At 52.5% G+C, this 12958-nt stretch overlaps 1 protein-coding gene across 1 annotated transcript in view; it reads right to left on the minus strand.

Annotated features, from left to right (window-relative positions):
- Positions 1-6949: 6949 nt before the first annotated feature.
- The window catches only part of LOC129640715 (liprin-alpha-1-like), a gene marked incomplete at its 3' end in the record, with an annotated part of 47550 nt that continues 41541 nt past the window's right edge, over positions 6950-12958 (minus strand). The window contains 3 exon segments of the mRNA XM_055565808.1: positions 6950-7085; positions 7932-8083; positions 10721-10750. Of these exon segments, the coding sequence (XP_055421783.1) occupies positions 6950-7085; positions 7932-8083; positions 10721-10750 (318 nt within the window).

The following is a 12958-nucleotide window of genomic DNA, read 5'->3' on the forward strand; positions in this document are numbered from 1 at the left end:
TCTGTACTGTAGGCAGAGACTGTACAGAGCAGATGTCTGGACTTGTACAGGACTTTCGGTCCTTTAGAGGATTACAGTGGCACCATCAATGCTTGCCAGAGGTGGCAGGAAGGCGGCCCTGGAAGTTTGAGTCCAGACATGTCCAGTGTTTTAGACTCATATATCAGATGAGTCAGAGTGCATTTACCCTTCACTATGTCTCCATAGAAAGTTGCTTTGGGTTTGGAGGTACACACACACACACACACACACCCTGCCGCCGAGACAGGTCAAGAGCTAGAAACCACAGGTAAGGGAGACGGAGAAAGAGGGAGAGAGAGACAGCAAGAGGACACGCAAGCTTCCCAACCCCCGGCCTCCACACCCTCCCCCTCCACTCTGGGTATCCACCCGGCCCCAAGTCGACCCGACCCCACCCTCACCCACCGACACACTCACACACACTCTCACACACTCACCCTCTGGCCTGGGGGTGGGGGCTGGGTCTCGCCTTAGGTAGCCAGGCCGAAGGGGACCTTTGAGACCTCGGCTTCGAGGAAGTCTTGGGGTCCCCACGGGTGACCGCCAGCCCCAGGGCACCGCGTCCAGCCGGGGCCCGGCCCAAGGCTGACGCCCCCTCCCTTGGGGAAGCTGCTTCTTCCGCGTGGCCTTCCTCTGAGGTGCGTCACGGGCTGTGCCAGTGTGTCTGTCTCAGATCCGATGCCATCCTCTCTCCCCTGTCTGTCTCCTGTTTGCTGTCTCTCTGTCACTCGCTCTGTGTCTCCATCTGTCTCTGCTTCCCTGTGTGTGTGTGTGTGTGTGTGTGTGTGTGCACGCGCGCACATGCGTCTGTCTGTCTGTCTGTATCTCCCTCTCGCAGTCTTGGAGTCTGTCTCTGAACTTTCATCTCTTTCTGCCTCTGTCTCTCCTGACACCCGGCGGCCCGTCCGTTCCTCTGGCCCCAGCCTCTCACAGGTGCTATGGCTCTGGCTGACGAGCTTGCGACGGCGGGCTGTCGACTGTCTGTGTGTCTGTCCGTGTGACTGCCTGTCGCTCGTTTGCTCTCTCAGGAAGGTTGTGTGCTTGTCCGGAGGCGTGGGGGAAAGTGGGGGGGGGGGGCCTCGGTAGGGCGAAGGGGCGGGACTGAGGCGCTCGGGAGGACTGCGCCTCCGTGGCTCCCGGTGGGTTTGGGCACCGGGCAGGTGTCCGGCAGGATGGGCGCTCAGGGCCCTGGCTGGGCTGCGCCTAGGCCCACAGGAGGCTCAGAGGCCCGCGGGCCGCGGGGGAGCGGGTGGCGGCGGGTCCGAAAGCCAGACACCTCTGGGCCGCACGGCCCTGAGCAGCGAACGGGATCCGGGGAGGCCCGGTTCGCCGAGCGCAGCCGGGCCTGGAGAGGCCCGGGGTGGGAGGGCACCGAGACCTCCGCGCCCCTCAGCCCACCCCCCAGGCCCCGCACGCACGCACGCACGCACGCCCGGCATGCCGCTGGGGGTCCTGGAAGCCCTCCGGGCTGCCGAACCTGGCCAGGCGTTTGCTGGCCACGGGGCGGCGGTGTTCGGGGGCGTGGCGGCATTGGCCGGCCGGAGTCTGGTCGCGGGTCCTTCGGCTCAAGTACAGCGCGCGCCCCCGGGGAGAGGTGCGGCCGGCTGGCCCGACCGGCAGGTCAGAGCGAAAGGGAGGCGCAGCGCAGGGCTCTTAGGGCGCCCGGCGGCAGCCGCCTCCGTCTACGGCCATACCACCCTGAACGCGCCTGATCTCGTCTGATCTCGAGGGCTCACATTTGATGGTGGGCTTGTCATCTCGTACCTCTTTCTCGTAAAGCTGGCAGCTGAGGGAATGAGGGAAGTGTAAAATTGAATAACAATAGACTATGTGGAATCTGTGAATCTGGACCTCTGTGAATCCCTAGGTCTAAGGAGAGACTGGCAGCTGCCGATGTGGAGTATCTGTCCCCATGACCACGTTTACGTTATCAAATGTGCCATTGACCGCCCTCCCCCCACCCCGAGGGGCAGGGACCCCCACGTGGCAGCCTCCAGGCTCGCTCTCTCCAGCTCATCCACCCTCTAGAAGTTTCCCCAGACCCTCAGTAGGAGTGGGCACTGCTGCGGGTGTGCGTTGTGTGTCCTCGTGCCCCATGTGACGTTGCATGACTAACCGCACTCTGTGTTTGCACCCTTCCTCCCGCGCTCATGGGACCAGGCAGCGTGGCGGGAACGCAGGGGCTGGATTCTGCTACAGTCAGGACTTGCTCCTGATGTGCTTCGGGGTGAGTACAGGCCGGCCTGGTCCTGCGGGGGCACGGAGCCCACGCCCCAGGGAGTGGAGGGTCAGCGGGTCTCCGGAGGTTAGCCTGGGAGAACCCTCACAGCAGAGAACGTGACCTTGGTGCCCCACTGCCGCCGGAGTGGTCAGAGCATGGCCAAGGCCCCTCGCATAGGGACGCGTGGGTATCCCTCCCACAGTGGCAGTGCTGCCGGCCACGCCCTGCGTGCACGTTCTCGGAGGGAACAGGGCCCAGACCGTCAGGGTTCACGAGGCTGCCCTGCCCTGGACCTCTCCGTGCAGAGGCCAGCATTTCACACGGAGGTGCACCGGCATCTGGGGCTAGGCGGCCACTAAGGGGCCACCCTCCCTTGCAGGTGCTGCTCTGGGTGGTCCTCTGGTGGGTCCGGCCCTGGGGCCCAGCCCTGCTCGAGCAACTCTGAGGGCAGGAGGCTGTCTGCTCTGTCCTGTTCACATCTCAGCTAGAAAGCTGGATTGGGCTTTTGAGGGTTTTTTTTTACCAGCAGCTTTTAGCTGTATGTCAGAATCAAGTCAGCCACAGAGTTCTCTCCTTGATCTGCTTGGTCCTCCATGTTTCTCTGAATTCTCAAAGCAGCTGAAGCCCCAAATGGGGTAGGGGGTGGGGGTGTCAGGAGGGGCAGGGGCTGGGGCACCAGCTGCCAACCCAGGACTGACTTTTCTGTGTGTTTGTTTCCAGTTTACCTGCACGAATTCTCCAGATGTTTATACAGCATCCAGTATACAACAAAGACTACATTTTGAACTCGATGTCATCTTTACTCTGTTAATACTTGTTACATGGATCCGAAGATATTACAGGGTTTTTAACTAGTGAAAAATTCATGAAGACCATAGAGAAAAAATATTTTAGAATTTAATGTTTCTGATATTTATGTAAACTTATGACTTCATTTATAGAATTACTTCCTTTTTCTTGTATATTCAGGCTATGAATATCCTTTCAGATCCATTCATGTTCTGATACCTGATTTCAGTCTTTCAAATGAATGTACTGTAGTGCTTGTCTGTATAAATCCTATGAACAAACACAGGGCTTTTGTAAATGATGCATTTATTGTCATTATTCTTGTTTAACTTTTCAATGTTAAACCATGAGAGAAGGGGTTTTCCCGCGATGGTAAAATCATCATGACACGGTGTGCATTATTATCCTTCCAGAATGTAACCAAGCTCTCCAACAATCACTCTGAAATAAGCAAACTTAATTTCAACCAATTGTTGGATGTTAACGACTGGCCTAAACTGTACTTTTTCTAGCAAGAAATGCTTTTTGGCCGCAGCGTGAAGTGATTTAAAAGTACTGGGTGTTAAATGTGAGCTTCTAATGAAATTTGGGCTGAAAGGATGCCTAGAAGACGACTATGAAGATCTCTCCTGTAACCTAGTCTCTGTGGACCCGGATCCCTCCTCTCCCGTGAGACTCTTTGGGGACCAATTGCGATGCCCTGCACCTGCTGCAGAGCCATCGAGCTGGACAGTGAAGGTGCCACTTCCCAGACAGGGTAGTGCAGCTCTGACAAAGGCCTTATTTTTATGTAAATCATCTTTTTACATGTTTGTAAACGTGTAAAGAATGGACCTAGGCGTACATTTTTAGATTGTGATGACATAGCCATTCTGGATTGTATAAATAGCAAATGTAATCTTTACTTTTTCAGCAGCACATTAAAAAAGCCAGCAAGAGATGCGTTCAGGTCACAGTGTGATATTTATTATGCAGCTGGTATCTTGGTAGACAGAGACAGCATGTCTCTTTACATGTGGGTTCCGCCTTTAATTTACTTGTACAATTCATTGTTATCATTCTATTTTCCTATTAATCTTTTGTGAACTTCCCGAATATGTGACAAAGTATGTACAGTCTACTTTTGAACTATTTTTATCACAGTATTATTTATTGCTTTCTTTCAATCAAGTACTGAAGCAAAATTTCCCAGGGCCAATAAAGAGTGCCGAGGGTAAGCTGTACTCTCACTGAGAACAGACCAGAGCTGGTAACGGGAGCCCGTGTCATCCCACGGACATTCTCTTAAGAGAAACGGACGGATGCAAAGGAAAGGCCAGAAGGCGGAAGCATAGGTGTCCCTAGAGGGCGCCCGACGGTGTGTTCATTCCCTTGGCTCCGGAGACAAGAGGCTCCATCACTTCAGCATCTGCGGGGACAGGGCCCCTCTGCTGCTGAGGCGTGGGCAGCGGGCCGAGGGTGGGAACAAAGTGCAGGTGTCGAGGCTCGCCATCGGTCACAGGGCGGGGTGTCCGAGGGCAACCTTGACGGGGACCCGAATGATGCACCCTAGTCCAGCATCAGGTCCTCCCTCAGCATCAGACCCTAGGTCCAGCATCAGACCCCAGTCCAGCATCAGATCCCAGTCCAGCATCACGGCCCTAGTCCAGCATCAGGCCCTCCCCCACCCTCAGACCCTCCCCCCACCTCCGACCCTTCCCCAGTATCAGGCCCCCCACCTCCAGTATGAGGTGTGGCAGCCCTAACTTGTCTGGTACTCCTGAGCACACTCAGGCAGCCCCAGAGCAGCAGGACAATAGCTCTGGCAGGAGGTGCATCTTTAGGAATCACCTGCACAGCAGCAGCAGCTGGCGTTTGTTTCAGGTCAAGGAGAGACAAAGAAAAGGCACTTGTGCAGGAGGCAGTGGACGTTGTGTGCACGTTCCCCAGCTCTGCTTCCTCCCCGTAGGGGCTTTGCTCTCCTGCTCTCTCACAGGCCCCAGGGTGGTGTCCTTCCAGATTCACGGTCTCCTTGATATCTCAAGCCCAAGTCCTGAGTTGCGTCCCAGTCCGGTGTGGCAGAGGGCTGGGAACACCCAAGCTCAAGGGCTGAAAGGATCCCAGGGGGACAGCCGGGCCCCAGCAAGTAGCAGGGCAGGGCATGAGGGTGGCCGCCCACAGAGGGCCCCAGAGCAGCACTGGAAGGAGAGCGGTGATGCCTGAGCTCACTCGGGGACGCTGCCCGGCCTGGCACTCAGAGAGGTTACTGCCAGCAGCTCTGGGGATGCAGGAAGCCCGGTGAGTGACACCACGCCACCCAGGCCGTGTGGTGGGCACTGCTGACCATGGCCTCGGTTTTCATTCCGGTTCCAGCTGTCCCTCCAAGGGCTGACGGGCTCCTCTTCCGAATGGCACAGATATTTCCTCTATGTGGGTGAACGCATCCCTTGTTTCTGTTGGCGCTCTTGTCGCTCATCGTGTGTTTTCCTCTTTACAACCTGTGCTTGCTGCTCTTCCAGTTTAACTTAGGAGCGGCCCTTATGTTCTGCGTTTCTAGTTGTCAGCATTCACTGGGGCTTTCCAGGTGGCGCTAGGGGTAAAGATCCTGCCTGCCAATGCAATAGATAACGAGAGATGTGGGTTCGATCCCTGGGTTGAGAAGATGCCCTGGAAGAGAGCATGGCAACCCACTCCAGTCTTCTTGCCTGGAGAATCCCATGGACAGAGGAGCTAGCGGGCTACAGTCCCTGGGGTCGCAGAGTCAGACACGACTGAAGCAGGTTAGCACACGCTCAGGTTTTAGTTCAGTCGCTCAGTTGTGTCCGACTCTTGCCACTCCTTGGATTGCAGCACTCCAGGCTTTCCTGTCCTTCACTATCTCCTGGAGTTTGCTCCAATTCATGTCCATTGAACCATCATGCCATAGAGCCATCTCATTCCTGTTTCATCCACGAGAGAGGTGGCTGGGGCTCGGCAAAGTGCCTGGTCCCACTGGGTGGGTGTGAACCTGCCCTCACCGCTCCCTAACCACGTGACTGTCACTGTGTCCTCCTCTGTGAATCGGGAGGGGGCAGCACCTGCTTGCTAAGGCGCACACAGCATCTGGTACATAATCAATGCACCATCCATCTATGCATTGTATTTACTAATAATAGGGATAGCATTTAATAATCTGCTCCTTTTTCTCTCTTGTCACTTAGCTGTGCTCCAGACCACATCTGCTTTACTTACCCCTGTACATCCCACACCCAGCACAAACAAGACTCAACAAATTTGTGGCTGAAGAGGCAGGAACATACGCTGTCTGTCCTCAAGGAGAGGAAGCTGAGTGATATGGGGGCCTGATGATAACCCTGTGTGATGAGGGGACCCCAGGAGGACCTGTGTGGCTGTGGGGTGGGGTGGGGGCATGGGCGGAACCCCTGATGAGCTCCTGGGGATGGGGAAGGTGGCAGGAAGGAGGGCGGGCTGTTCCTTGTGGGGTGTCCACAGATTGTACCTCACCCCTCACTGAGGACCACTTAGGCCGTTTCCAAACACATGTCACTGTTAGGATGAAACAATCATTGCCCAGCTCCTACTCAATCAATTGCGTAGAATATGTTTCTAGCACTGGAGTACAATCATCTGCTTTATTCATCCCATGCTCCATTCATCCACCCATCCAGCCAGCCATCTGTTCATCCATCCACCCCTCACTAATCCATCCATCCATCCACCCAACCATCCACTCATTAACTCAGCCGATCATCTCAGACCCATTGAGAAGACAGACGCCTCCTCCACTCCTGCTCCCAGGAGGACCCCCAGCGTGATTGACAGGAGCCTCGTGGGGACGACGGGGGAGACACAGAAGGGAGATGCCTGCAGGCCCTCCTCCCTCTGAACGGTGAAGCACCCACCTGGTCCTAACGCCTCCTTGCTGGGGTGTTCAGGCCGGCCCTTTTCCTTCTTGCGAAACAAGCGGCTGATGGAGGACTTGATGCCCTTCTTCTTTGGGGCTTTGTGCAGCGAGCCCTGGCTGCTGGTGCTGCTGCTGGGGTTGTTCCCGGGGCTGTCCTGAGAGCCTGTGGAGCTTCGGGGAGAGAAAACGACCTTTAACTGGCACCCTTGTGCAAACACACACCCCTCCACAAGAGCTACTGATAGAAACGGGCACCCAGCAACACCTGCGCCTCAACCTCGCAGCTGACAGTTGGAGTCTCCTTCACCAACCACACTCCACACAAGCAATGCAGGCTCCCGGCGTCAGACAACCGCACTGGGAAGCTGAGATTCTCTGCCTCGAGCTCTCCCGCGAGGAGGGCTTGACTCCAGGCCAGCTGGTGCAGAGGGCGCTCTGACCCTCCCTTAGGGTCGCTGCTCGGCAGGTGACGACGCTCCAGGAGAAGACGAGCTCCCCTGCTCTGGGTAGATCCCCCCGCCTCCCACAGGGTAACCATCCCCGGCCGTGGCAGGAGAGCGACGGTCACCGTGCAGGGCCGCTGGTCAGGTGACCACATGTGCCCTCCATCGAGTGCTGCCTGGCTCAGGACGGGAGCTCAGCAAGTGGTGGTCTGAATGAGGACAGTGTCAGTCACAGGAGGGGACAGGGTCTCCTGAGAGGAGACCCCTGCAGGAAAGGGAGGGACCCTCAAGAGCGAACCCGAGAGGCACGGGGCCGTCACCGTCAGGAACGTGCCCCAGGCCGGGCAGACCTCTACCAAGAGCAGGAAGAAAGCTCCCACAGGAGTCAATCTGTAGAGATGGACGTTTTCTAAAATCACTGAGGTCACTGAGCTCTTCTTCCCCAGCACCTGAAGTTCACCACTAAACACAGGCACCGAACTCAGTGGTATTCCTTTAAAATCATCCTTGCAACTCTTTCAAGACAAGAGGCGCAGGGCTCCTGAAACTGACGACGCACACACAGGCCGCTTACTTGTGGGCGTCCCTGAGGTCCTCGTGGGTGGCTGTGCGCAGCGCCCCCGTGTGCAGCCGGCCCAGCCGAAGGGACCGCGGCCAGGCGAGGGTCGAGGGTTCACATCTGAGGGCGGTCTTGTCATCTTCTACCTCTTCCCGTAAAGCTGGCAGCTGAGGGAGTGAGCTAAGTGTCAAATTGGCTAACAATAGACTGTTCTGAAAAAGGCAATCACACAGGCTTTACATTATAACCAGAAACTTATTTGAAAATCTATTAGCTATGCTTTCCCCCAAGTACAAAAAAACCCTTGTTATAGCTTAATGCCATCTTAAAAGACTGTCTTGTTCAAAAAAAGTGGGGCTATGGGGCAGCGAGAGCATCTGACTGAGTGCAGAGACCCCGGACGGGAGCCTCCCTGCAGCCGGCCTCGGCCCTCCCTGGAATCCAGCGACCAGATGGCCCTGCAGGGCAGGACAGCAGAGCGATGCTGGCACCGTGGATCCTGCACGGCATGAACTGCCCTGATGACAGGACTGTGCTCATCGCCAGATGCTGCTCAGAAGCACCACAGCTAGAGTACAAAACCTCTCAGCAAAGCCGTCCAGACCTTTCTGTTTGAAGGAGAAAAAGACACAGCTTGTGCCACCATCCAAGATCATTTGTAGTGATGATGCAGGTTACTGGAACCCATGACAACAAGAGAAACACAGAAAAGGTACCTAACCCCTCCACGCGAACACCATGTGCCTGGATCGTATTTCTCGGTAACATACAGACTGGGGACTACCCACTGAAGTACTTACACGCTGTTCGAGTGTCATTTGCTCACAGTGGTTTCCATAAGGCGCCCCCAGGTCTTCACTAACAGATGATCTTGTATCACCCTAGAGCGGTGGGAGGTTCAAAAGGGAGGAGATATATGGATACCTATGGCTGATTCATGTTGAGGTTTGACAGAAAAGAAAATTCTGTAAAGCAATTATCTTTGAATTAAAAAATAAACTAATTAAAAAAAAAAAAAGAAGAAGATGATCTCTCTTGGACTCCCAGCGTTTCCGCTGGTCCTGGGTGTGAGGAAAGGAAGACAGTGTGGGAACAGATTAACCCTGCAGGGTCCAAACAGGTCTCACTGATACATTTTGGTGTGTGGCTAAACCTGGGGAGGTTTTAGGAAACATGCATGGCATGTATTGTTATAAACAATGAGTGCGTTGTGTTAACCAACTAACCTGTGCCTTTTTGGTGGGATTCTGTAAAGAATACTGATCCCGTGCAGCCCCAGAGGAGCTTGGTGACAACAAAGTAACTTAGTGCAAAATACAGCTGAACTCATTTAACAGCAGCTGGATAAACTGGGCTCCCTCCCCTGAGCTCTAACAAGAACCCTCAGACAACAGAAGGCTACAAAGGCTAGAAATTTTCCACATGGAACTGAACAGGGATCAATCTCAAATTCAAGTTAAAATAAGCATTTATAAAAATCAGAAAACAACCACCAACAGAGCAGGGAAGTGACACACCTGGGTTGACTATGGACTCAGTGGAGACAAACACCTGCCTCGGAGTCAGGGCCCAGGCCAGCCCCTTCCCCCGGGCCTCCTCCTGAGGAAGGCCTCTGGGTCTGCAGCCTGGCTGCCCTCCCCCAGGATGGGAGCTGCCCCACTGGTGCCACATGTGGCTAGGAAGGGCAGTGCCGTGTCCTCGCTGAACAGGAGGGCAAAGCAGGCCACAGAGCGGGCGAGCGGCATGCCCAGGTCACCAACCCCAGGGGGACGGCGCTGCTCTGCTGTGCCCAGCAGAAGGGCTCCCGGGCACTGAGCCGCCTGAACTGGAGCACGGCCACCCCAGTCCTGCGGGAAGGCCCAGGAGTGCTCGGCCAGCGGGCTGGGAGCAAGAGAGGGACAAGGAAGGCCAGCCCTTGGGGCACTGGACTCCAACAACAGGGGCTCATCCAAGTGACCCGAGGGGAGAGGCAGAGAGCTCCCTCCTGATGCTCCCTCCATCAGGGATGCCGTGATGGACACGAGAGCCTCTGGAGGAAAGCGGGCTGGACAGCACCACGGTTAAGTGTCCAGGCTCTGATCAGACCAGTCCACACCACGCTGCTGGGTGTGAGAGCCTGGGCAGGGTGCCCGGCCTCGCTAAGCCTCAGTGTCTATGTCTGCTGAACGGGGATAGCAGTAGACTGGACCTCACCTGGGGATGAGATGACAGACTCGGAAAGCACGTGCCCGGCACACAGAGTCTCCTGCACACTGCTACCCACCATCATTAAATTGGCTTCCCGCAAATCTAACATCTATGGCTCTGATTCAGTCATTTCTTATATGAAAACACTAAGCGGAAATTCCATGGTGGTCCAAATTCAGTCATTTCTTATATGAAAACACTAAGCGGAAATTCCATGGTGGTCCAAAGGTTAAGACTTGGCACTTTCACTGCCGGGACACTGGTCTGATCCCTGGTTGGGGAACTAAGATCCCATAAGCTGTGCAGCACGGCCAAAAACATAAGTACAGAAATTTTTAAAAATAATAAATAATACTATGTCTATTATAAACAAGCATGAGATGACCAGAAGGCCAACAAGTGGGAGAAAGGCACACTGTTACAATTGTCCCAACGAATGACCAATTTCCAACAGAACCATCAGCACATTTTAAGTGGTGGGTGAGTTTCATCACTTCCATTAAACCGTCAATTATTCACCAGGACATAACCACACAGTGTTCATTCACGTTAAACGATAAGGACTCTTCAATACTTCACAGAGAAACAAAGGCCTGCTAAATTACTCAATAGTTTACCTTTCGACGCTGCTTCCTTAAATCACTAGGCTGATAGATGCATGCAAAGAAATGAAGAGAAACCAGATTCATTGCGACTTGGAAGCTAAAATTTCAAGAATCCGTAGAGGCAAATACAGTAAAGCAAAAATGATGGCAAACATGTAAGTGACATGAAGATTTAGAGAAATGTGACTGGAAACAGAACATTTTTTTGACCACAGAAGTTAAATAAGCTATTCGAGATTTACTAGAGAAACACTAAAAATTATTACTCAGGAAGATACCATTCTATTACAACATCATGATTTATTAAAGCACAGCATTCTGTACAACAAAGGGCCTTAACAGGTGTCTATTCTCAGCCAAATCTCTCTATAAGTTAGCTTCTCTTAATCAAAAACATGTTACACTTTAAATTAGTAATTTAACTGATGAGGAAGTTACCATAATACCTAGTTTAACATTGAACAAATCTAACCACCTCTTGGACATTCATGTAAAATCCTGACATAGAATTTGATTTAAAACTTCTCAAAATAAATTCATTAAAGCAAGTTCCCTGTGAAAATATGTAAGAATGAAAGCTAGCACAATAGCAGGTGCAGTCTTTACATTTTATTAACCATAGAAGATACTTTTTTAACGAGTCTAATAGAGACATTAACTGTGCAAAAGCTGATGAGATTTACAGTCTTAAATACAAGCACCAACACAGAAAGGATATTGTGTCAGTTCAGTTCAGTTCAGTCGCTCAGTCGTGTCCGACTCTTTGTGACCCCATGAATCGCAGCATGCCAGGACCCCCTGTCCATCACCAACTCTTGGCGTTCACCCAAACTCATGTCCATTGAGTTGGTGATGCCATCCAGCCATCTCATCCTCTGTCGTCCCCTTCTCCTCCTGCCCCCAATTCCTCCCAGCATCAGAGTCTTTTCCAATAAGTCAACTCTTCACTTGAGGTGGCCAAAGTGCTGGAGTTTCAGCTTTAGCATCGGTCCTTCCAATCAACACCCAGGACTGATCTCCTTTAGAATGGACTGGTTGCATCTCCTTGCAGTCCAAGGGACTCACTCTCAAGAGTCTTCTCCAACACCACAGCTCAAAAGCATCAATCCTTTGATGCTCAGCTTTCTTCACAGTCCAACTTTCATATCCATACATGACAACTGGAAGAACCATAGCCTTGACTAGATGGACCTTTGTTGGCAAAGTAATGTCTCTGCTTTTGAATACGCTATCTACGTTGGTCATAACTTTGCTTCCAAGGAGTAAGCGCCTTTTAAGTTCATGGCTGCAGTCACCATCTGCAGTGATTTTGGAGCCCCCCAAAATAAAGTCTGACACTGTTTCCCCATCTATTTCCTATGAAGTGATGGGACCAGATACCATGATCTTAGTTTTCTGAATGGTGAGCTTTCAGCCAACTTTTTCACTCTCCTCTTTCACTTTCATCAAGAGGCTTTCTAGTTCCTCTCCCTTTCTGCCTTAAGGGTGATGTCATCTGCATATCTAAAACTCTACTAATTCTACACTTAAGAGGATCATTTCTTTATGTAAGCACAATCTCATTTATGAATTATACATGATATGTAGTTTAGGATCCATCTACATACATTATGCTTATAACTGCGTGCTGCTGCTGCTAAGTCGCTTCAGTCGTGTCCGACTCTGTGCGACCCCATGGACTGCAGCCTACCAGGTTCCTCGGTCCATGGGATTTTTCCAGGCAAGAGTACTGGAGTGGGTTGCCATTGCCTTCTCCTGTAACTGCATAGTGATACACCAATTCAACTTACTGCTATGGGGGAAAAACACCATTTAATGAGACATGAAGACAAAGCACAAACCTGACTAAGGGGACACACGCTGTGGACCACAGCACGGCTATGACCAGAGCAAGTGAGGGGACGGGGGAGGGGAGATGGATGGGTAAACTACAGCCTCGGGGGCTGGGGGGGGGATCTGGATTCATGACGACTAAGCAGACAACAGGATGAGAGAGGGAATCAAAACCAATGATGAAAGCAGACACACTGTCAGAGAACTCCAACAGCAAGGAAAACATGCAGAACTGTTCTTTTCCAAATATTCGGAAAGAAATCAAGCATGAAACCACAGAGAAATCATCAAAGAATTTTAAATATCAACTAATTAGCCAATGATGCAAATTATAAAAACAGTGTGTCAAAAGACCACAAAATGGACTAGTTACCACTTCACAGGCTGCTAAAATGATTCACGGTTAATTTAATTATA

The sequence above is a fragment of the Bubalus kerabau genome, unplaced genomic scaffold (assembly GCF_029407905.1).
Source record: "Bubalus kerabau isolate K-KA32 ecotype Philippines breed swamp buffalo unplaced genomic scaffold, PCC_UOA_SB_1v2 scaffold_38, whole genome shotgun sequence".
NCBI classification, from domain to species: Eukaryota; Metazoa; Chordata; class Mammalia; order Artiodactyla; family Bovidae; genus Bubalus; species Bubalus kerabau.